Raw genomic sequence first — 25,714 nt, 5'->3', positions numbered from 1 at the left:
ATTGGGAATTAAAAAGTGTATTAGCTGTTAAAGGTGGACAGGCTGCACCCTGTATGAATATATATATATATATATATATATATAATATATAAAACCATGTCACACATACCTCATTATACAGTATATGAGAGAGTGAACTTGAACTTCATTGGCAATCAATGCTTGAGACTAATAAACTGGAATCCACCTACGCGTATATCATGACTTTAATGAGGTTAGTGGAAAAGGCTTTGGGGGGAGCGGAATAATATAAATATTGATCAATGTGAGCTAATAACCGGCAGGTTTTACGGTGATAAATTACTAATGAAGCTCAAGTTATCGCCAGAGTCGGGCTAAATGGTGGAGGCCATCGACCGCCTGAGTACCTGGTGAACTGCTTGCTGTCCTCATGAACCTCCATCTCCCGGCTCTTAAACTCATTCAGCTCCTTCCGAATAGCAGCCTGGGGGTGGGGGGGGGGGGTGCAGAAAACACACGGGAACGCACGCACACACACACACACACACGCACGCAAATAAAAATCAAAGGTGACACTCAGCTGCGTCTCTGTCTAAAAGGCAAACATTTTAAACTGTGCTGGCAAGAGGAAGCAAACATTTGTCTCGTTCTTTATTGGATTTTGGAACTTGGGACCAACCCTTTTACAAAAATGAGCCTTGCATTTGGCTGGTAGGAGAAGGTCCTGGTGTCCTGTACTGAGGCACCTGTGATTGCGCAGGTGACGCAAAAGTCAAGTCAGAGTTTAGGATTTAGGGGAGACATTGGGACTCTTTTCATAAAGACACGACATTTATAACTAACTCAGTAGACCTGGTACATGCATGTTCTTATATTCCCTCTGCATCAACACGTGTGCCGTCTGTCTTCATGCGAGCACGGACGAAAACATCACAGGTTCACACAACGTACTCCACGTGTCGTGTTCAACCAACTTTGTGGCAACTTTTTTACAGTTTTGATAAACTCAAATATCCGGCACAAAACCGCGATTTCAAACCCATCCAACGCCTGTGGGAAGAACATTCACGCTGCCAGAGAGCCAGGCCTCGTCACCCACAACCGTGCTCGGCCTTACGGGAGTTAACCCCCTGCAGCCGTGGAAAGCCTCCGCAGAAGAGTAAAGGCTGTCAAAGCATCAGATTAGCATCCATGTTTTGGGATTAAATAATCGACATGGTCGAATGGTTGTTAAATTCACATGTCCAGATGATTTGTTTGGGTGTCCTTGTGGTGTCCTTGTACTTTGACATTATTAACCACCTGGAGTTCACTAGCAGGCTGGATACGCATCACCTACCAGTGAAAGGTTGGCAGGTTGTTAACTGTAGTACCTTGTCAGCTGGAGTGAGACGTGTCCAGGGCTTGTCCGCCCGCCGGTCATAATCCTTGGCGTCGGTTACTTCCACATACTCATTAAAACGTAGGATCCGGCGAGCGATGAGCTCAGCCACTGTGGGCCTCACGCTCAACTACACACACACACACACACACACACACACACACACACACACACACACACACACACACACACACACACACACACACACACACACACACACACACACACACACACACACACACACACACACACACACACACACACACACACACACAGACAGACAGACAGACAGACAGACAGACAGACAGACAGACAGACAGACAGACAGACAGACAGACAGACAGACAGACAGACAGACACACACACACACACACAGACAGACAGACAGACAGACAGACAGACAGACAGACAGAAAAAGAGGGCGAGACATTAGGCAATATAGTCTTCCAAGTGTTTATCATACAGTCTGACACGCTGTATATATACGAAACAGTTGTACCAGTATTGATTAATTAAACATTTTTTTCCAGGAAACAGATCTTTCAACACTAGAGACAGAAAACGGCCAACTCCTCGGCAGAGAAATGTGTTCTCATCAAGTGTCCACTAGGTGGCGCCTTTCACCACACACGGTGTCATTTCTGCATCTTAACTGTGACTCATAAGGTGATGGAAAACATATTAGCAGCTAAGTATAGACAGTGTGTGTGTGTGTGTGTGTGTGTGTGTGTGTGTCGGCAGTACCTTTCTGGAGAGTCTCCTTTTAATCTCTTGCTTTGCTTCTTGCTCCTCCGTTTCATTCTTTTCTGCACGCAGAGAAACAGCGGCGTCATTTCACGCCCTACTTCTATTCATGACTGGTGCATGTGATTTGCTACATTCAAGCGTGTCCGTGGCTGTGAAGCAGCATGAACGCCTTAACATAATCAATCAAAACCAACAGGAGACTTGATGATGTTCAATTCGCTCTAAGGCCCGGATGAAGTGTGCGAGTTGAATCTGGAAGCGAGACACTCTCTCGTCGTGTCTTCTTAGATGTACAGTATGTAAAAGTGGGTACACAAATAGTGAGACCTCTATTGTTCCCATCGGAGATGGAGACACAAGCTGTCTGGGATTCACAGCAAAGAACAGAAACCCGTCACCAAACTCCTCTTTTCCATAACCACAAAAACCGTGAAAACATTTAGGTTATGCTGTAAACCATGACATTTTTTAAGTATTAGCATCTCTAGATAAATGTTCCACACTGAGGTCGCAAACCAATGTTTCACAAAATCTTGGTAACAGGTTCAGTACACACATCCCAACATGCCCTGCAAAGTTATTGCTCCAGCTATTGCATATTTTTTGTGTTTATTTTGTGTTTACAGAATCAAAGAACTGAAGGTCTCTGCTCACGTATAAACTGCAGCCACATAGGGTTGAACGTACATACAATGTTTCCATAATCACTATTTTAATTGAATTTTGCTACAGTAGGATTTAAAGTGTGTCATAGTTTTGTGAACATGGCACCTAACGACTGGATGGTATCTGACTGTCCTGTCCCGTGTTGTGTCCACAGGATACAAACCGCTGATAGCGGGCTCGTTCCCATTTATTTTCCACTAAGCGTAAAGCAAGAGATATTTTAATAATTTGAACTCAGTCGTAGGAAAACACTATTTGAATTCATTCAGTTTGGCCACGAGCAAAGTTACTTTTTGAAATTAGTCATATCTAATGCTTGAAGAGCCTCCACAAGTCTCTGAAATTCAGAGTTGGCACAGAAAGTGAGCGATAAGCCTCCGGTGAAATTATGAATGTGCTGCTTGGCAGCATGACAAACTTCTTTTATTGACAATCCAGACTAGTGCGCAGTGTGGGAGAGTATTGTGGACAGAGCGGCCGGACTAACGGACCTGAACTAACGTTGATGTTCTCTGAGCCATAAACAACAAAGCAGACCTCTGTGTGGTTGAACACTTTGCTCCAATAGACCGTACTATCTGTCATCCATCAGATGAATGTGACAGACGTACAGTATGGAGCAGCAACGACATATTTTAACTTGCACATATTTATTCTTCGCATCGTCAGAGCTTGAAAATCCTGTCATATGATCATTTAAGCTTCTAAATATAAATAGTCATATGTTGGAGCTGTTTAGCATCTCCCCTTAGTTCAACTGTTAATGTTGTTCATTTCAGAAACTTACGCTTGAGGATGTTTCTCTGCTCCAGCTCCTCTGTGGAGGGTCTCTGGCTCAGGCGCCTGCAAAAGAGAAAACGGTGTTCTCATACGTTTCGACAAGAGCAGGTGATTTGAACGGTACACTGACTTTTATAGAAAAAATGACGTTACATATGAAAAATTAAAATGACATGTTACATTTGTGAAAACTCTTTTTGTTGTTCAATCAAAGGCCGTCCGTCTCGGCTGGCAGAGAAGGCCAAACTGAACCTCTGCACAGATTTTTACTGTCCATCATTTGTACTGGTCCATCGCCCACAACTGCATCAAAGAACAATCCACATTCTCCCTTGGGACCTCACAGCTCTGCCAAATCTATGATGAATATTCACACCTAGCTGCAGTTTCACAGTGTGCCAAGTGTGTGTGTGTGTGTGTGTGTGTGTGTGTGTGTGTGTACCTGACTAGTTTGCTGCCTATCTGCTGGCGCAGCTCGTGTCTCTCGGTCTCAGAGCTCCGTGGCAGAATGTTTTTCTCCTCCAGCTCCTTCTTGCTGGGTCGGTTCCCAAGTTTGATGTTGAGGGTGTCTCGTCGTCGGATCTTGATGGCCAGAGAACCTGGAACAGAGACGCAACAGGAAGGAGCTTGTTTGAGGGCTTCTTTGGGGACATGGAACCACCTGCATGAAGATCTTTTCAGAATGAGATTCGGTTGGGACATTCTAGGACATTCCAAATTGCCCTGCTCAACTCGACGACCACAAATCGCAGGTGCCCATGACCACCTGTTGGAATGTGCACGTACAGGAGGAACACCTCACACACACACAACCTGCACATCATTAGAGAACAGCTGATGATGTGCAATCATGTCTTACTGTTTGTGTACTCATCCTCCTCCTCATCCTCTTCCTCGTCCCGGTACAGGATCGGGCCGTCGGAGTCGGAGTCACTAGCTTGGCTGTCCCTCGGCCTATCAGGGATTACCGTCACCTCTGCCTGATCAGTCCTCACACTCAGGCCCTGCGTCTTTTCAGCTTGGCCCTCGGCCGACCTGCAGGAAAAAAAAGAAGTTGTAAAGCTCATCTACTAAATGTTCATATTTTACTTCACTAGACAGAAATGAAATATGGTTACAATTATATTGTAAATAAACTAATTGCTTGAATAGTTTCAGCACCTATGCCTCCATCAAAGCTACTGTGTCGATATGTTAAATACTATATATTCTCTGACATGCAGAGAAGGCAGCTCGTCCTAACTCTATCTTTACCTCGGACTGTTCCCCACAGCAGAATCGGCTTCTCCATTCTTCTTTTCGTCCTCTCCCCCCTCCCCTCCCATCCTCCCTCGTTTCTCCCCCTGTGAGCCTTTGTCGGTCTCTCCCTCCGTGAAGGAAGTGTCCTCTGTGGCAGTGTTGACAAAGGGAGACTGGGCGGAAGGATCAGCAGCCACACCTTTGTGATTCTCCTCACCCGCAGCAGAGCCGTTGGGAGCAGATTGCGAAGCAGTCCGAGTCGCCTGCGTCTCGTTGCCCGAGGCTTTGGATGAAGTAGGTTTGGTGCCTGAGGAAAGGGGCAAGGATTTCAGCCCCCCAGGCTGGCTAGGAGTCTCTGCGGTGGCCTTTTGAGGTACAGAGGTAGAGGGGGCAGCGCATGCTTTCCGGTTGGTCCTTGCATCCTTCCCGTCAGTCTGTGCCGCGGCACCCGAGTCCTTCGGCGCGCGAGAACGAGGGGTGGTGGTGGGGGTAGTTTTCGCCGTGCCTCCGGCCTTCTTTGAGTTGGAGGATTTAGCTGAAGAGAAACAGAGGCAAGACAACGTGAGAACATGTTCCTTCCTCCAGGTGCTCCATGCTGCAACCATTTCTAATCATATCCTCAAAACTAAGACAAATACAGAATATATATACAATATATAAATATATAAATACAGAAAAATGTCTGTAAAGTGTCCTTGTGTGTAAAAGCACCCCGAGGGAAGGGATGAACTTAAATGTTGTTTAAACTCTAATAAAAAGAACAACTTTCATACCACTTCGCCAGGGACAAGGAGAAGCCTTGTCCCGTCGCTTTGTGAACTGCCATCTTCATGCCTTGAGTTAAGCATTTTGACCAAGTGCCATCTTAGTTTGTTTTTTATGGAAACGACCATGCACCAATTGGACGAAACCAGCTGACCACATCTATTTTAGACCACAACATACAAAGCGAACATCATGACCCATTGAAGAGGACCTGAAACTAGCAATTGAGACCATAAACAGAAAAGTACACGGCGGCCTTGAGAAAAGACGGCGTGAACATCACGGGCAGCAATAGCTGTGGTCTGTTTAACATGCACCATTGTACTGCAGAGGCATTTACAGAGTCGTGCAAACACACGTTCACGTCTGCTTTCTCAGTAAACAGACGGAGAGTGAGATCAGAACTGCAACACCTCTACAGCCACTTGCCTGTAAAGCCTTTCTAATGAGGAAAGGGCTGCAACCAGAAGGGAGAAACAGGGGGGGGGGGTCTTTTGCAGGCAATTGACAGAAACACTTGACATAAAGCAATGGATCACAGGTGCAGATGGGTTCATCGTGAGTCTTCTTTCCCTCCGGACAGCGATACGAGACACATTTTCCATGCAGGGAGTCAGACAGGCAGACACGAACACCAAGAGGCAAACTAGCTTCAGGCTCCGACTTGCCGAACTTACCAATCACACGGCTAGTGGTGTTAGTGCCCCGGAGGTTAGTTTTAGGCTGAGTGGATGAGCCTGCCTTGCAAGTGGTTTTAGTTGTCTTTTTAGTCCCCGGGGCCACCTCCCTGTGCCTGGTTGCGGTTGCAGAGCCACCGGCAGGTTTGGAAGAGGCAGGCAGAGTCGCACTCTGCAGCTTTTTGGCTTGGGCGTCTTGAGGTCGTACCTGCTTTGCCCGGGTAAGGGGTTTAGTATCACGCTTCTCTGGGCAGAGCAGAGGAAGCAGGAAGAAAAAGGTACGGCGTTTAGAGGTGAACATGGAGATCGACGGGGAGGAAAAAGATCTTTGCGAAAAAGATGCACAAATGCACATGCAGACAAGCAAACAGAGACAGAAAATATGATTAAAAGATAAAGAGGATGGAGCTAATGATGATGATTATGTTTCCATGAGGGTAACAGATAAAATGAACCCATTAACCTTCCAAACCTCCAGCATGAGCACAGCTCTGTGACTGTATTTATATCGTTTGTTGCCTGTGCCTTCCTGTTTTTATTGACCAATGAACAAACAAGTGGCTCGGAGTTCAATGATAACGGGGTTGGGATGAAAACAGCACAACACTTAGGCCACTGTTCTTCCATCTGACGCTGCTGGTGTCCCGGGGGAGCGGGGAGGCATTAGGACATGGAGATACGGCTCAGTTCAGACTGAGAATACCTGATGTGGGGTGATACAGTAATGGGAATATCTATTTGAACACATTAGGCCCCCGGCAGAGGTCCCACAGAGGATTCAATGTCAGGCAGAAAACTGCAGTCGATACAAATACATTCCACGACTGGAAGGGGGGAGAAAAAAACGTCAGAGAATCCAACAGCTACGAAAAAAAAAGCTACAACATTCAGTTCTAGCATATGAAATGGAATTGCTACAGACCTGTAAAAGTCTCACCTCCCTGATTATCATGGAATGTTCCACTCTCTGGTCGGGAGAGTGAATGCATTTTGAACACTTGGACATTTAGTAGCTGCTCGGTTGTCTCGCAAAACTATTTCTGGTACTTAGCTCCTAAGCGCGAATGGCTAAAGAGCCACAAAGCAACGCTTCTGTGAATAATATTTACTGAAATAAATGTACAATATACGACACAACATCTCTGAATAAGATGCTATTTTATAAAGGGAGGACAGGTGGTTTGAAAGAGAAGTGAAGATACCCAACCACATCAGAGCGGAGAAGCCATCCCTTATTCTCGAACCTACAGTGCTGAAAATTCACGCTTGGCCTCATGTGACTCAAAAAATGATAGATGTTTATGCTGCAAATGAATTTTACCTATCATTCATACACATTCATACACTGCTGGAGTGGCTTGCCTAAGGACACATCGGCATGCAGACTGGCGAAAGCTGGGATCGACCGACTCGAGTGACACCAACGGCCTTGATTACAATCCCACAGGGGTTCAACAGCTCGGCCTCCTCACCAGTCAGTCAGAACTGAAGAGAGGTGAAACGTCTACTTGCCCTCGATTCAACGTTTCTTGGATTACTATGTCCTAGATGACTGAGAACCTTAATAAGCATAATCCTTAATATGCACTCTTTTCCTCTTGTTGTTTATTTCCATGTTTCCCTTCTATGTGTAGTATAAGTGGCAACCCACCATGAGGTATGTCAACGGCCATTTTTGAGGCCAACTCATAAAGAGCCAAACAAAAACCCAACACCATTGCAAAGAGCCACATGTATCTTCCAATAAGTCACCTTCTGTAGACGCCTCTGTAGGGTTCACAGTTTCCCAAAGGATTTTGTGGGACTATGGTGGGTGGACGTCAGACCTTGTAAGGGGGTCCGGGAGAAAACATTTTGTATGTTTCAAAGTTAAATCCATCAATCTGGTGAACTTTGATAGCAATTGAGGAGGCTAGATCTATAAGAACTTTATAGTCTTGTAAACAATTGTGTGCTGTAGTGAAGAAATTCATCATAAACACAGGTTGTATCGATATGAATGATGATCACCACCATTAATATCCTTAAAAAACCCTCCCACATACTATTACATAAAAAAGGGGGAAAGGTAGCTTCATTTGAAAATATAATTCTTTGCAAAAAAAAACCAATAACAGCAAAGAACAATTAACCGTACAATGAACATAAATAGTGAAATTCATACTTGCAGGAATTTTTTGGTAATTTGTATTTTCAAGACCATAGTTCTGTCTGTATTATGATTTTCATTTAATTTCCACTACCATGAATATGTTTTGTGCTCTTTAAAGAAATTAAGGTTCATTTTCAGACATTTTTAATATATATATATATATATATATATATATCGGCAGCAGAGAGGCTACTCTCCACTGCTGGAGACCTCTTACTAATCTTGCTCATAATTCAGGCCGTCCGTCACATCTAGAGAACCGTTCTTCTTATCAGTCTCACACTTGGCATGTGTGTTGTTAAGGGTCCAAGAAAGGTGAGCGTTGACGCATCAACGTAAAAGACAGGCACATTCACGGCAACAGCGACAACAGATGACTCTTGGACTGAGAGCTGCTTTGCTGAAATAACGGGGCAAAAATCTAAACATTACAGTAATGTAAAAAAACAACAAAAAACACCACCAGTAGAACAGTCACGAGCCACACAGCAGCAGCCAAAAGAGCCTCAGGGTTCGCCCCTGGGCTCCATTCATGTCTGCGTTACGGGCCACAGTATGACCCCCCGTCCCTCATCCAGAAGTTACCTGTTTTGTCCTCAGTGCTGACTGGCACAGTGGCCTTTTCTTGCAGCAGTGTTTCTGGGGCCTCGATGTCAACCTTGACCTCCTCTGATGTCACACTGGATGTGGCATGGCCGTTGAGATTTTGACTGCCAACTGGGTCTTCTAGAAGAGAAAAACAAAACAAAAAACTAACTGCATTGGAAATCCTCTGCTGTTCAGTAATGTTCAGTTGCTCAAATGCACAAAATCAAATTTGTTATACCACTTTGGCATTTCTTAAGGAGACATAACATCATTTCACTATATTTGGTGACATTTAGTCACAGAAAAAAAAGGAACATGTATATTATTGTTAAAAAAAACAAATCACTATGGAACCTCTCAAGATGCTTTAGCGTTGTGCATTTATGTTCACATTTTACATGAAAAAGTTCTACATATTTGGTTGTATTTATGTTTTATTAAGTTATTTATAATAAAGTTTCTGGTCAAACTCTAAAATATCAAGCCTCAATTACATTTCTTCGTTGTAAGGGTTTGATAACGACATCTTAAGGATCATTGACAACAAAAAGCATATATATGTATATATATATACACATATCAGCAGAAAAATTGGTAGAAGGTCCAGTGCCTGCTCATTGTGTGAACTGTTGGATTTCTCTGTGATATTGTGAGGTTTCGACCTTGCAATGTGAAGTACCTTGAGATAATGTATGTTGTGATCTGGTGCTATACAAATAAAATTGAATTGAATTGGTATCGGCCTTCAAAAAATCCATATTGGCCGGGCTCTAATAAATAAAGGAACGAAGAAATGTGGAAATGAATGATAAGACGAACCTTGGTCGGGGATAAGAACTCCTTTCTTGATGAGCTCCTCCCTCGTTTGTCTGGTGGAGATTTTTCTCTCTAGAACTGAGAAATAAACATGGTCATGGTCAATATATGCTCAAACAGGGGGATTCTATTTGGTTTCGCTTCATCTCGTCTTCGACAGCGATTCATTTACACGGAAATCTGCTAAAGCGTTGACGACCGCTACATTATGTTCCTCCTTTCATTGCAAAAACATCCTGCCTCACAGTGAACACAACAGCACCTCGCAGATGAGGAACGAGCAGAATGCTTCGTCTTTTGGACAAATGGTTGGTGGAAACTGGGAGATTGAAGACACCACCCGGGGCTCTCGGGACTAAACACTATTTTCTGATGTGCTAGATTATCAGAAAAGAATCCTTACATGCCTCCCAACACATAAAGCCTACAATGGTCACTACCTGAATACAAATAACAATGGACATTGGCCAAACACTGACAAACGCTCCATGTTAAATCATATTAATGTCCATTTGTCCTTTAACTTCCAAACAAAATGAAGATTCAACATTTTAAAGATGGTTTTTCCACCATCTCACCTTTTGTATTCACTCATTTTCCCCATCTAAATGCGAATGTATACACGGGAAGAATGCATAGAGAAGTTACATCCGTGTAATGGACGGAAACTTTTTTTTTTCATCCTCTTTGGTGCTGCACAGGGGGCCCTCTGCACACAGGTGGGAGAGGTTCTCCCCCTCAGCTAGACGTTCTCTCTAGCTCAGCCCAGGGTCAACTACAGACCCCAGCCTTTGGAATCACACCCTTTTTTTTTACCTTTTTTCCATTTATATTTCTTTATTTGTTCTTGTTTTATTTTCTTATTTTGTTCTTGTTTTATTTCATTGAGTACAATGACACACCGACAGATAAATGCACGTAAAATGAATTTCTTTTAATGTCAATGGACTGTTAAATCCAGTTAAACGCAGTCAAATTTTAACCAAAATGAAGAAGGAATAAGCCCATGTGGCATACTTCCAGAAAACCTATTTAACTGACAAAGAGCATGGAAAACTAAAGAGAATGGGCTTCAACAATCGGTTTTTCTCTTCATATAAATCAGGGCATTGGAGAGGAGTTGCTATTCTCATCTCAAACAAGTTACTTTTTGAAAAATTATTCGAAATGTGTGATAGGGAGGGCAGATTTATTTTAGTAAGGGGAAAAATAGATGGGAATTTGGTTACTCTATTGAATGTGTATGCACCCCCAGGAAGTGATATTAATTTCTTTCAGAAAATCACTGATATCATGGTAACGGAAAAAGAGGGTCTTTTAATATGTGGATGTGATTTAAATATACACTTACAACCAAAGCTAGACTCTTCAAGTAGGAAAAATGATGATACAAAATCCTCACATAAGAGGGTGAATACACTTTTTGGAGATTTTGGTCTGATCGACATATGGAGAGACCATTTCCCCAACAGAAGGGATTACACCTATTATTCTGCCCCCCACTCCATATATACAAGGACAGACTATTTTATAACATTTGGAAAAGATAAATACCTGTGGAATTGGGACAATATATCTAAATGACCATGCACCTATATATCTATCCGTTGATCTTAACCTGCGACCAAAGAACAGCAACTGGATATTAAATTCAAGCCTAATCAATGATCCTTACTTTAAAGAAAAAATCTAAAAATAAATTAGTCTTTATTTAGAGCTGAATGATAATGGAGAGGTCTCACCTCTCATTCTATGGGGTACTCTGAAGGCTGTGTTAAGAGGGAAAATCATAGCAATATCTTCATACAAGAAAAAAATTAGGAATAAAATATGAGGAATTACAAACAAGTTGAAGGAATTAGAAGGAAAACACAAATTAGGTTTGTCTCAGGATACATTGGGGGGAATCTTATGATTCTGAAACAGAGACACTATGAAAGTGGATCTAAGTCCATGAAAATATTGGCATGGAACCTGAAAAAAAGGATAGCAGAAATTACAATTCATAAAATTAAGGATCCAAGGACAAAAGGGAACAAGAATAAACTAAGTGAAATTCAGGAAGCATTTGAAGTGTATTACAGGACACTATACACAAGAGTCCCAGGGGGAAACACAACCCAAATTGACACATTCCTAGATTTGCCCACTTTGAATGAAGAACAAAACCAAATGATGATTGCAGATCACTGAAGGTGAACTAAGAGCTGCAATTAGGAGGCTTAAATTAAGCAAGTCACCAGGATCAGATGGTTATACAGCAGAATGGTATAAAGAATTTAGGAATGAATTAACACCTGTCCTACTCCTAACACAAAACTGGGCTTTAAAAAAGGCACAAACGCCACCCAGTTGGAAAGAAGCGATAATCTCAGCCATACCAAAAGAGGGCAAGGATAAATTGGAATGTGGGTCATTAAGAACGATATCTGTTCTAAATGTAGACTATAGACTATTTACTTCCATCATGGCCAAATGATTAGAAGAGTTCCTACCCACACTGATACAGAATGACCAGACGGGTTTTATATGACAACGCCAAACATAAGACAATATACGAAGGATAAGCGTGGATGCAGAAAAGGCGTTTGACTCAGTCAGTTGGGATTTCCTCTATAGAGTTTAACATAGATTTGGAACCCTTAGCTCAATACATCAGACAAAATAAAGATATTAGGGAAATTACTGTAAAAGGGACAGAGCACAAACTAGCATGTTATGCAGATGACATCTTGATCTACCTAGGACAACCAACATATTTTCTACCTAAACTGATGCATCATTCTAACAATACGGTCAACTATCAGGATATAAGATCAACATAAGTAAAACCCAATTACTTTCATATAAGTACAACCCATCTTATGAAATTACGAGCAGGTACCCCTTGGGATGGCAAACAGAGTCCTTCAATTATTTGGGCATACATATACCAAAAGACTTGGCAAAATTATCAGAATGCAAATATTTGCCTATAAATAAAAAAAATTAAGGAAGACATAGCGAGATGGAACCTTATCCCTTTCTTTGGTCTCAGCTCGAGAGTTGAATCCATTAAAATTAATATATTACCCAGGCTGTTTTACTGTATCTATTCCAGACCCTACCAATAGCGATTACTCAAAACCAATGTGATGAATGGGACAAAATGTTATCAAGATACATATGGCAGAGTAAAAGACCAAGGGTTCGTCTCAAAACTGTGCAACTAGCCAAAGAGAAGGGGGGATGGGGCCTACTTTTTCTTAGAGATTACTATTTTGCAGCACAGATGAGAGCTATTTTGTGCTGGTGCAACCCATCATACAATGCTCAATGGAAAAGTATTGAAGAGAGGCTATCGCCCATCCCCATACAGGCAATCATAGCCGATAATAACCTACAAAGTTACATTTATTCTATTGATAACCCATGGGTGAAACTGATTTTTAAATCATGGAAAACTATTATAAAAGAATATAAATTAGAGGCAGATATAGCGAGCCTTAAATGGTGTGCATATGATTCAGATTTTACACCTAATAAACTGGATACTAGATTCAAGGACTGGACAGCTAAAGGAATAATAGCTCTATGCAACGTAATGAAAGAAGGAAAACTGCTCAGTTTTGTAACACTCAAAGAGAAACACGTTCTAGAAAAACAAGATTTTTACTGGTTTCTCCAGATGCGGCATTATATTCATTTGAAGTTGAAAAGAGTAACAGGGGCAAGTGCATATTTGATGGAAGTGTTTAGGAAAGCATATAATTCCGATACTGGGGGTAAGATTATCTCATTCTTATATAAGGGTCTGTTAAATCTTAAAACACACTCAACTTCATATATTAAAACAAAGTGGGAAAGGGAAGGGCGGATTAGTATATCTGAAGAAGAATGGACAGCAATATGGAGATATCAATGGCAGTGCACCAGGTCACAGAAATGGAGGGAGTTTGGTTGGAAAAGTCTGATAAGATATTTTATTACGACCTCACAGAAATCCCACTATGATAAAAAAAAAAACCCTGTCTGCTGGAGAAACTGTGGAAACAAAAATGCAAACCATCACCATATCTTCTGGGATTGTCATGTTATTAAAGATTACTGGAGAGGGATACACAACGCACTACAAGATATTTTTGAATGTGAAGTACCCCTAGAAAGTAAGACCATATATTTTGGGTGTATACCCCAGAACTGGTTGAAAGGAGAAAAGTACTTAATGAATGTACTGCTGGTAGCTGTTAAAAAATCTCTTACCAGGAAATGGTTATCACAGGAGAGCCCAAGCTTAAATGCATGGATGGGAATTACGATGGACATTTACAGTATAAAATGGAGAAGATAACAGTATTTGTCAATCATAAATTAGAACAATTTGAATCTTACTGACAAAAATGGCTTATACTCATTAATTGTAATGGGTTACACTCCGTAGGCCTGATTTTGCTTTCACAAATCAATGATCAGCTTGTAAAGGAACTATCACTCCCTGACTGTTCATAGTGTTCTTGTTTTGTTTTAGTGTTTGGTTGCTATATTTTATACACACACAGAAATATGACTTTGATAATTGTGACAAATATGAATATATGATGTGTATATACAATATCTGGAATGCATATAATGTTGGTCTTGATGATGAATGTCAATAAAAAAAGAAAAGAAGGAAAAAAGTAGGAAAAATGAATGCATTTGAATAAAAGTTATGTGATGGTCGTCCATAGTGACCAATAGGCAAATTAATGATCAAGATTTAACAAAGTTGTATATCTTTAAATGGAATATTATTCTAAATGAAAATCGTGAAAATGGCTCAAAAGAGACCCTTACCTATTCTCTAGTGTTGTATAGGTTTTTAGTGTATGTAAAAGGTCGTCAAAGTTAAATTTGCCGAATTAGCCATCAGAGCATGTAAACCTTTTCAAGTAATAACCCAAATTTAAATCATAAACCTGAATATGAGCATAATATGTCTCCTTTAAGTTCACACCTGAGCAGTTAGATCAAGATAATCAAAAAGACAAAATACTTCAAAGGTGGTGGGGGCATTCCCAGAACAGATGGAATACATAATCCCTTCAGCGAGTTCTGGATCTACCCTGAAATCTCCTTCCACTTGGGTGTTCCCGGAAAAACCACTACTGGAAGGCGCCTAGGAGGCCTCCTGAGCAGGTGCCCGAATCACTTCGACTGGCTCCTTTCGACGCAGAGGAGAAGCGACTCTAATCCATGCTCCGACCAGATGTCCAAACTCCTCACCCAATTTTTTTCACCGACCCCACGCATCAAAAGGAGAAAGCTCATTTCGGCCGCTTGTATCTGCATTCTCATTCTTTTGATCATTACCCAAAGGTGACCATAGATATAGGTCAGAATGAAGACTGACTGGAAGATTGAAAGCTTAGCCTTACGTTCAGTTCACCACAACAGCACGGTACAACACCCACATCTCCTGCTCCATCCTCCCCTCACTCGAGAACAAGAAGTAATATTGTAATATTGACCTCACTATGTAAAGTGCCCTGAGACAATGTATGTTGTGATATGGCGCTATACAAATAAAATTTAATTGAATTTTAGTACTACAGGTTTTAACAACAAGTACATGTAATACAACGATGCTCCAACGTGAGGAGAAAGGAGAAAACATCTGAGAAATTAACTTGAAAAAGGAGCTTGAAGGTCGACTTCCTATTGAGTAACTTACTGTATACCTTCTATTCTTTTCTTAAAGGTTTTTTTTTTCTAAGTCACACACAGACAGTAGCCTGAAAACATTTAGAGTGACTGGAGGTATGACACTCCACGAATAAATAAGCAAGACTAACCTGTTCACTCCGTTCCTTTTAAAGCCCTCCTGGGAGCGACACTGCTTCAGTGCCGGACGCCCGTGGGCTTGTTCATGCAACGTCGTTAATAGACAACCGAAACACTAGACATCCTCACCTTTGGAAAGGTCCTGGAACTTGTCACTGGTCTTCTTCTTTCTCCACTTCCAGGGTTTGAACAGTTTTCCTAGTGACGACAGCTTCCCCCGCTGTGGCCGTGATGCAGGTGCATTCTGGGCATTGGTGGCGCTTTCAACCACCACGTCACAACTGGCCAACGAGGACGATTTCTCCAACCCATCAACTAGAAGATACAAAAACACAAGGTCAGGGTAAGCAGCAGCTAGAAAGGCTCACAATAAATCATATAGTCTACATAAATCTGTCCCACTCTGCAATTCAAAGTGTGAATATGTCTTACTCCGTCTCTGTACAGTATTTGCAGTGTGTGTGTGTGTGTGTGTGTGTGTGTTGGTGTGTGTGTGTGTGTGTGTGTGTGTGTGTGTGTTGGCTGGCAAGTTCCCCATCCTTCCCCAACTCCTCCTCTTCCTGTTGAAAGATTAGATGTGCTGTGAACCTTCTGGAAAACTGCAGTGACTGAATGGTGTGTGTGTGTGTACCATACTGGAAACTTACAGAGGAAAGAAAGGTGGCGTGTGATTCCTCAGATTCAAACTGAGAAACTTTCCGCCACATAACACTGCTGAATCACTCAAGTCGCCCAGCGGGGTCCAAGAGTTTATAATTTCTGAGTTTATGAATCGCATCAAAAGGATGTGAGGGGCAACTTTTTCACAGAAAACATCTTGACATGTCACAGGCGGACAAAAACACAGGCATATTAGACACAATACATAAAATCAACGATGGCTGAATTCCATTTAGTTGTTTTGGTTTCGGGGTCCTGCTAATGTGAAACAGCTGACGGTGACAGCTGAAATGAATTGACTAATATTAATGCAATGACAGCTGTAATTTCTCCTACTACGACAAGACAAAATGTCTACAGATATGGCATGAATTTATGAATCAACAGTTGGCTCTCGGTGGACAGATTTCTTTTAACAAAAAGGATCGTAACCAGAGATATCGTCTTTTATACTAAAGGCATTCTTTTTTCTGTATCGTCATGAAACTCCAGCACTAATAAGCCTATAGTATGTATATATACTGTATATATGTATAGTAGCATATATATAATGTGCACGCAGCCCCTCCGATGCTTTTGTCGACAGCCACAACAAAGACTGACTTAAATGACATCATATGAGGCAATTTATACGATTTTGCAGAGCTCCCTGTGGAGCCACAAAAGGCTTTATACAACTTTTTATAGTACACCCAGAGACCTGTAACACACCAAAAATATTCTATCCAATATAAAAAAAAGTTGCTTCTTCAGTCTTTTTGACAACAACCCTGTTCTCATTTGAAATACTCAATGTCCTTCCTGGTTTTTTTTTTTGCATGAAAAGACCTTTTGTGTGGAAAGCCATTTGGAGCATTAACCACAAGTCTGAAACAATTTAGTTTCAACAGCTGCTGCAGTGATATGATTCAACTAGCCAGTTTTACAAAGTACGGGAGATTGAACTAAATACTGAAGGAAATACTAAATACTGACTTTCATATGGTAAAAAACAACTGGACCACCTACGTCACATACGTCATACGTGATGCGTTACATCAGTGTAACACTGTAGTTTAGACAAGCTGCTCTCATCTCTTCAACAGACACACATCACCCAATCGAATAACTGAGAGGGAGATGATTCAACGGAGTATCACAGCATCCTTCACAACTTCCAATGTGAGCAAAACTTCATACAACAACTTGTGACCTACTGACAGAAACACAGTCAATGTTGGTTAAAAAGACATCAGTGCCTTTTTTTATGCTTTTAATCGATTCTCTTTGAGAGGCTTGCCGAACGACTCATCCACGCCTTCATGTCCTCCCGCATTGACTACTGTAACTCACTTCTCTATGGCATCTGCTCCAGCTCCATCAATAGACTCAAACTGGTCCACAATGCAGCCGCCCGTCTCATCACCCACATCAAATCCTGGCACCACATCACCCAAGTCCTAAAACAACTCCACTGGCTCCCTGTCTCCCACCAAATTACCTTCAAGTTCCTGGTCCTCACCTTCAAAGCCCTCCCCCACCTCGCTCCCCAATGCCTCACTGATATGCTCTCCCCCTACCAACCCACTCGGTCCCTCAGATCCACCTCTGCCGGTCTACTCTCCACCCCCAAAACCAACTTCTGCAGCCTCGGGGACAGCTTTCTCCAGGGCTGCTCCCAGGCTCTGGAACTCAATCCCCTAAGAGATCCATGACCCTGAGTCCCTCAACACTTTCAGCCCCGCCTTAAAACCCATCTCTTTTCCTCTGCATAGCCCTAACCCGCCCCCCTGGCAACGAAACTCTTGTTTGATTCAACTGACTGAAGACTCGTCTGTAATGTTCTCTCGTCAGGTATATCTGGTGGAGCAAATCCATATTCCAACCTCCAGAAAACAGCTGGCACCCTGTTGATTGTTTGGCTCCAGATTGTTGATGTCACTGCTAGATAACGGTAGCCATCTGGTGCATGATACACCTGACTGATGGAAATTAGCTGAAACTGATAACTGTAAAGGTTATGATGGATCAGTGCGAAAGACCATACTGGATTATATCATGTAACGAGATACAGTTTTAAAGGCCCTGAAAACTTCTTACTATGAGTGATACAAATGTTTCTTCCAAAAGTTGCCACAGTTTTGGTTCTTATCATGATTTACTTGGTGGGGCTGTGTCAAGTGGCAAGCCACGGTGATGTCACTCACTGCCTCTTTGAAGCCTCGAGTTTAGTAATTTGACCGGAGCCATCTTGCTTTTTTCCGAAACCATAAATAACCATATTTGGAGGATTGTGTGTGGGGGGGGTGTACTGACTGAGAGCTCGTCCACTACACATCCAGCTACTGTAAACCCGCAACCATGCACCGACTGGACGGTGCTAGCTGTGAATCACACAGTATCCATGTCCCAATGCATAACGTGCTTTATTGTCTATTTACCTCCAAATAGGAACATAATTCACTCAATGAACGTCATGCCATATTGAAGAAGACTTCAAACTAGATATTGAGACCATAACATTCTCAGGAAAATGTTTGCTTACGTTATAAATCAAGCGAGAAGTAGTCATGTTGTTTCTATGTGTACTGTACGACTGTCAGTCTTCATGCCTCTGTTCGTTTCCTGGTGAGGCAAAGACAATTTTCCACCCTGGTGGACAATAAAGTTCTATTCTGCATTGGCTTCACTTTGTAGACCCGGTGACTACGTCCGTTTGTCTATGTGCGGAGTTTGAAAAAAGGTGATGTCACATAACCAGGCACCAATCAGGGTCTTATTACAGGTCATTCATAATATGATGATTTTTGCTTATTCATTGATGAATCTTTAACATTACAGTGAAATACTTACAGGGGTCTAAAGCATCTGGGTCTACAGAGGAGTTGAATTGGACAGGTAAGTAAAGTTATTATGTCAAGAAACAGACGTCTCATCATTTCTTCCAATAATGAAAGGCAATAGAGTCAGAGGATGCAACTACTACAGCATTTTCCTTTAGTTGAAGAATGCACTGTATAAAACATAGAAGGCATGTAGCTATAATAATTGCTTTCGATTCAGATCTTGCTCATGTTATGACCCTGGCTGCATTTGCATACACAACATGGCAAGAGCAAAAAATCCAAGAGTGAGACGTGGAAAAGTGCATCGCAGAGCCCAGTACATTTCCTCCCCAGACACCAATTAAGTCTCTCTCTCTCTCTCTCTCTCCCTCTCCCTCTCTCTTTCAGTGACGGAGGGAGAACTCATCTTTCACTCTGTGTTTATGACCTGATTTATTCTGGTTTTCTGTTATTTTGTTGTTGTATGTTTTTTTTCTTCTCATTTCATTTGTAGGGGACCGTGATGTTCTCTTGTAAATCTTAAATAAACATTGTGTTTTTAAAAATCAAATCTCTCTCTCTCTCTCTCTCTCTCTCTTTCTCACTTCCTGTTCCTGTGTTGATATCAAATCACAACAATAGGTGCATTTGAGCAGCTAATGATGGGAAAATCTTTAGCTATCACCATTAGCCCAACTATTAAACCTCCACTGGAAAACCAAATAGGGACAATATTCCAAATGAATACTTGTTGGTTGTTGTTAACTTTGGATAACACGCTTACAGTAAAGTGGGCTGCTTTCAGGAAAAGGGAAGATATGACACACGTGTAACTGTCATGCAGTAATAGAGGAAATGGATTTTAAGTGAACTTGTATGTCGCACACTTTCATAATGACTCTGTTCAGTCACGTAAAAATCTCAGACATGGGCAACTTTACTCTCAATCAATTTGGTGAGTCAGTAAAGTGCATGGAGGGCCACTTTATTACACTGTTCCCGTAACCCTGTCCTCTAGCACAGGCCAAGAATTGTCCATTTCCTTTTTTCTTTGAATGCTAGTCATATAAAAACATTTTCCAAAAAAGAAAAGAAAAATGTACACATTTTCAGACAAAACAGAAGGAGCAAGCAGAGGACATGGGAATGACTTTATGTATGCTAAGAAAACTAAGGAAATACATACTAGTTTAATGTTTATCTTCGACATGTGAATTTGCAGTGCAACAGTCATAATTAGCTGATTCAGACAGGAATGGACTACAATGTAGCTCAAAGCTAAAAGAGCACAAGAAGGACAAACTTGTACAACATGAAAAAATCCTTCCTGAAGGAAAAGGGCTTAAGTCCAGGGCTCAATTTCTTCCCCCTCTGACCTTTATGGGGCATGAACAGTGTTGTGTGGCTCGGTCTGAGCCCCTCTGCTCCTTTCCCTCTTACAGAACCAGGGCTGGTGAGCGATATGTATCGTCTACGATAATATCATAATTGTTGGTTTAACGATGTTACAGCCAACATTATTGAGTTTGTCACTCACTTTGCAAATCAAGAACACCTTGGCCACGCATTCACTGCATCATGCGTCAGTGTGCTGGAGATTGAAAATTGTGAAAATGAGTGAAGAAAAAGTGGCAGTAGAAATAATACAGACAGCACCAGCCACGCGAACGACGTCGTCATATTGAATCCTCAGACGTGGATCAACTTCACTGGCATGGGGGTGGTTTGGATTTGAAAAGACTGATGTCGCGCAAAAGACGGGAATCCGCAAGCGTCGTCAGAAATCGGTTGCAGGTAAAGATAAGCAACTTCTTCCACCAATGGCGAACCAACCAGCGCACAGAATATCATCGGCGCGTCCTCGTGTAGATACTTTGTTGTAGAACTGATTGACATTCACAGACTTTCGTTCAGATTCCTCAACAGGGATTAGTTTCAATTGTTTGTCCATCCATCATAAAGCCTGCGTCAACAGCTATCCGATCAGACAGCGAGAGGACATATTCTCTCAATTTGACAAAAGGTGAAATGGATGAGAATAAGTGACTATATCTTGAAGCAAACATATTTTAAACCAGAACTAAAAATAATTTGAGCTGTTACAGTTTCACATGCAGTAACCCCGCATTTCAGACAAGACAGATCCATCTGAGAAAAGCAACACATTCTTACCCAAATAATGTTGACTGCAGCTTTTTAATTGGAAAAAAATGGCTTAAATCTGCCTCATCTTAACTTGGGAATGTTGTCACACAATGAAACTGGTAACTCGACTCCGTGATTCCACACTGAATTTCATACCAAAGGGTTTCTTTATTTTTTGCAACTAATCACAACGTCATGCTGGTGAATCATGATTTGGATAGCAGCTGTCGACGGGATAATCCGAAACACAACTTGAGACACAAGAGAAATCTGAAGTGAAACCAATCACAAAATAGGACTTATAATAATAATAAACTGGCCAATGACGTCAAATCTATACTATACTTATGTTTAACTGCTGTTCAGCCTTGCGGTGATTTCCTTAATGTATTCAAACGTGTCACTGTCTGGTACAGCATTACTGGGATGAAGTGGCAGTGTATTGTGACAAAGCCAGCATGTTTTTTTCAGACATCATGCCAGGAACATGTATTGAGAAGGAAGGGAAAAGGGAGAGGCTTCCTTCCCTCACTGCAAGTCACAGGGGAGGGAAGAACCAGACATCACGAATGGCAGAAAGGGGGACTGGGGGGGAGGGAGGAAAAGCAGAGAAGAGAAAGAAGGCGAGAAGTGGAAACTGAAGTGGGGTAAAAAAAAAAAAATATGGGAGAGAGGAGAGCAGAAAAGGGGAAGGACAAGAAGAAAACAAGGCAACGAGAGGTGTTGAACGTAAGTGGAGGGAGGGGCGACGCCAGGCATAAGCTGCGGTTGTAACACTTTCTTCCGAAAATCTTTGTCCCGTGTGGGACAGAGAAGCACAGCAGAGCTGAACTCATGATCCTCACAGGGCCAAGCAGCTCGGATTAAGTCAACACTGAAAAAAGTAAAAGGAAATCAAACAGGAAACCGGAGCTTTACGGTGTTTTACATACAGTAATAACTCATCAAGTCTCACGGGGAATCAGCTTCATGGCAGGATGTTTCTGCAAGACCCTGACAGAATCAGTTCCCCCTCCTGCTCTGTAGATTCAGCATTTACAACAGATCACGTCTTAATGCAGCAATGCAGAGCGCATACTGTACATCAATATTATAGCCTCAGGTTTCTATCCATGTTGACTGAAGTGCACTACAAAACAGTCAGGGTTTTACTTTAAACGCTGACAGAATAAAAAGGTCCAGTTTTGTTTTCATCCGGTTTCCCCCGTCACTTCCTGTACCCCACTGCCTTGAAGCTTTCCCATAAAAATGTGAATGAATGTTAGATGTTTACCATTATGGCTCACAAACAGACAGGCCAATGCCTGCACATGGAAAGCAGAAACGATTGGAGGTATAGAATGTATTTTGCACCCTGAAAACACTGATCCTCTAAAGCACGAGGTGTATGTATTGTAGTTTGTGTAATATCGCCTAGGACTGCAAACCTTTTCATTAGCATGATACCATTTTCTCTGCTACTCGCTGGGTCTACAAATTATTAGAAAACGGTGAAAAACGGATGTAGCATTTCATTCATTGTGGACTCAAAGTTGTCATCATTCAACTCTCCTTCATCACATGTGAAGGACACAATGTGTGGGGGTTCAGGTGACAGCACAATATATCACAAGTGAGTTTGATGAGGACTGCTCACAAACATCTTTAGTTAGAAAAAGTGTGATGATAGGCCAAATCAATATGGCACTTCAGATTTTGGTCAGTACTTGGCTACAGAGCATGCACACTTAATTTTCTGAAATTTTGACCACAGGGTTTTGAGGTAGAGCCCATCTTTAAGTATTTGTAAGGTGCAACATTCTGCATCTTCTCATCATTTCTCGACCGTCACCATGACGCATGTCAGTGGAGACACGTCACCGCAATGTGCATGTTGCGTTCACACTGCCTGTGACCTGACGGGCATATACTGTACAGCCTGGATGGACCACCTTGAAGATGGTCTGATTTGTTAATCTATTATTTGGTTATCTTCTTTTATTGGAGACGAGTAATTGCTCTCTACACAATCTTTTTGTACTGCAGGTGTGAAACAGCCCTTGATTCAGCAGTGAGGATAGACTTATTTGATTTAAACATATTCAAAGGTGCCAAACATGAAATGATTCAAGTTTGTCATGGTTTTCTGCTTTTCTTTCCTTCATGTGATAACTAGTCTGATCTCTTTCCGTTCACTATTTTCAGACATTTTACCGACCAAAAAATTAGCGTACAGACTGAAATGGATTATCGGTGATCAGAAACATAACCTGCAATGGAGTTGATAATCTGTCAATCTTTGAAGTCATTTTTCAATCTTTTTTTTTCAAGCTGTGTTGGTTTGAACAAGGACAACACAAAATCTGACAACAGAATCTTTGGCTCTGGGAAACTTGGCGGGGGCGTCATCGTTATCCTAACAGAACAAACGTCCCCTCACTCAGTTAATCAAGAAAACAATCGCCCCTCATGGAAAATAATCCTTGGGTGCAGAGATGGTAAAAAACTGCATCCCTCCTTTTACTTAGAAACAAATCCACATCTTAAGCGCTGCAACTGTCAAACTGTAAGGCAACTATAGTGACGCCTTGACAGAGAGAGAGAAGTAGCCGCCCCCCTGACTCAGACAGGACGTTATCTCTGTCAATGGGGCTGTGAATGTAATGTAGTGTAGTGTAGTTCTCTGTTCAATCTGTGGTCCCTGCCAGGGATACGAACTGGTTCATCACGACCCATGTGGAAGTGGCTGCGGAGTGCACAAACAATCCTCCCTCACTTTGTTTGTCACTCACACTCACACACACACACACACACACACAGAACGACAGCGACACGTTCAGAAAGAGTCCCGGCAGTGATGCAACAGAAGTCTGAAGTTCGCTGACTATCCCCTTTAGCAGGAAACCATCGTGCGCCTCAGCGTGCAACCGTGCGTAAGTCTCGATCCAAGTCTCCAGAGGAAAGCGGAGAACGAGGAGACTTCCTGGATAAAGATAGCGGAACATATGTGTGTGTGAGTGACAGAGAAAACACACACACGCGCGCGCGCGCGCGCGCACTCACCGCCCGCGGGCTGGGACACGGCAGTCTGACCCATATTCAGACCGGGCGCCCTCGACCCACGATCACGGCCTCCTCTCCGCGCGTAAATCCAGTCCGCGCCCGCCGATTGCGATCATTTCGGGGAAAAAACGAAGAAACCAGACCGTGATGGCTGAGTCGTAGGAAGCTTGGTTTCACTGGTCGACCGGGTCGCTACTACGTCGTAACTTCCCCTCCCCTCCCCTCCTCCCCTCCTCCTCCTCCTGTGAGCAGCTGAAGAATGCCTCTCATTCCTTTATGCAGATTAGAGGCGCTGCCGGGGTCAAAGGGCGAAGGGGTCCAACACCTCCAACCAGCGGTCTGCACTGGTCGAGATAATAGAAAGAGCCAAGAGGTTTAAAACGCAAAACAGTTCTGAGGAAAGATGTCGGGGCTTCATTGATAAATGGACAGAATAGTGGAAAGTAAAGCAAGCGGACCTCCTGCGTCTCTGTGCTCTACTTTACAGAAACCTACCATCAGTCTGGAAACTGTTGGTTGGTTCATCGATAAACTGAGTGAGAGAAAATCAGAAATGCCCAAAACCTCTGCGGCACCAGCTTCTGAAATGTAAATATTTACTAGTTTTGACAGTTATCTATGAACTTGGGTTCTGGACCGACAACAGAAGCGATGGGAGCATGTTCCCTCGAGCCCCTGGGCCTCATTTGACGGTTTCTGAACACAATATTACACTAAATAATGAATAACTTATTAAATCAAGTAGTTATCAGACGTACTGATAATGACTGATAATGAATCGCTCGCCTTGCCCAAGGTTTTCGGTGTGTTCATTACTTGAAACACAGAGAAGATAAGTTATTCTATAAAACACAACTTTATAACAAATAAGCGAGCAAGTGAGACATCAGATTATGTAGAGGCACTACTTTACTTGTGTGTTTCAATTTTATACAACTCCATATTGTTACATATTTTATAAGATCAGACTTTATTGGGGAAATTGAAAAGCTACTCCACATTATATTAAATCATTTACCTGAACTGAAACATTAAAGTGATGTATGCATTTATGCAGCCATAATTGTAATCAAATAAATTCATATGGATAGATAGTTCTGAAATTCCTTATGAGCACTCACTTTTGTTGAGTTTTGATGTACTTTTATCTGAGTAAAATATTAAATGTTGAACTAATTGTTAAACTGTGGTACTGCAAGTTTTACATTTTTTAAGTAAAATATCTTCTTACACCTCTCCAATAATTAAACTTTACTTTTATTCCACTACATTTCAGTAGGAACTATTGTACTTTTTTGCCTCACTACATTTATAGACACAAATTGCTACTGAGATTAATATTTAAGATTAAAAACATTGCTAAGCTTATAAAATATATCACGTTAGGTTTAAATCTGTGTCTGGTTGGTGCAGATGTAATGCATGATTGATCTGAGTCACTGTGACATTGCCAAAGAGGTTAAAATTATCAACTTTATCATTAAACCAT

At 41.9% G+C, this 25,714-nt stretch overlaps 1 protein-coding gene across 4 annotated transcripts in view; it reads right to left on the bottom strand.

Moving 5' to 3' along the window:
* The window catches only part of phactr2 (phosphatase and actin regulator 2), a 44,549-nt gene that overhangs the window by 3,468 nt on the left and 15,367 nt on the right, over positions 1-25,714 (bottom strand). For 2 of the 4 annotated variants that reach the window (XM_035605873.2, XM_035605875.2), the window contains exons 2-11: positions 15,704-15,889; positions 9,776-9,850; positions 8,954-9,094; positions 4,790-5,309; positions 4,395-4,570; positions 3,978-4,134; positions 3,543-3,598; positions 2,087-2,148; positions 1,335-1,472; positions 369-445 (exon numbers count right to left, since the gene is read on the bottom strand). In XM_035605873.2, the coding sequence (XP_035461766.2) occupies positions 369-445; positions 1,335-1,472; positions 2,087-2,148; positions 3,543-3,598; positions 3,978-4,134; positions 4,395-4,570; positions 4,790-5,309; positions 8,954-9,094; positions 9,776-9,850; positions 15,704-15,889 (1,588 nt within the window). Of the gene's footprint in view, positions 1-368; positions 446-1,334; positions 1,473-2,086; positions 2,149-3,542; positions 3,599-3,977; positions 4,135-4,394; positions 4,571-4,789; positions 5,310-6,216; positions 6,557-8,953; positions 9,095-9,775; positions 9,851-15,703; positions 15,890-24,225; positions 24,433-25,714 lie in introns of those variants that run through there. The other 2 variants (XM_035605874.2, XM_047334707.1) reach the window with 2 other exon arrangements.

The sequence above is a fragment of the Scophthalmus maximus genome, chromosome 10 (assembly GCF_022379125.1).
Source record: "Scophthalmus maximus strain ysfricsl-2021 chromosome 10, ASM2237912v1, whole genome shotgun sequence".
NCBI lineage: Eukaryota > Metazoa > Chordata > Actinopteri > Pleuronectiformes > Scophthalmidae > Scophthalmus > Scophthalmus maximus.
This window is presented reverse-complemented; position numbering and strand designations above follow the sequence as displayed.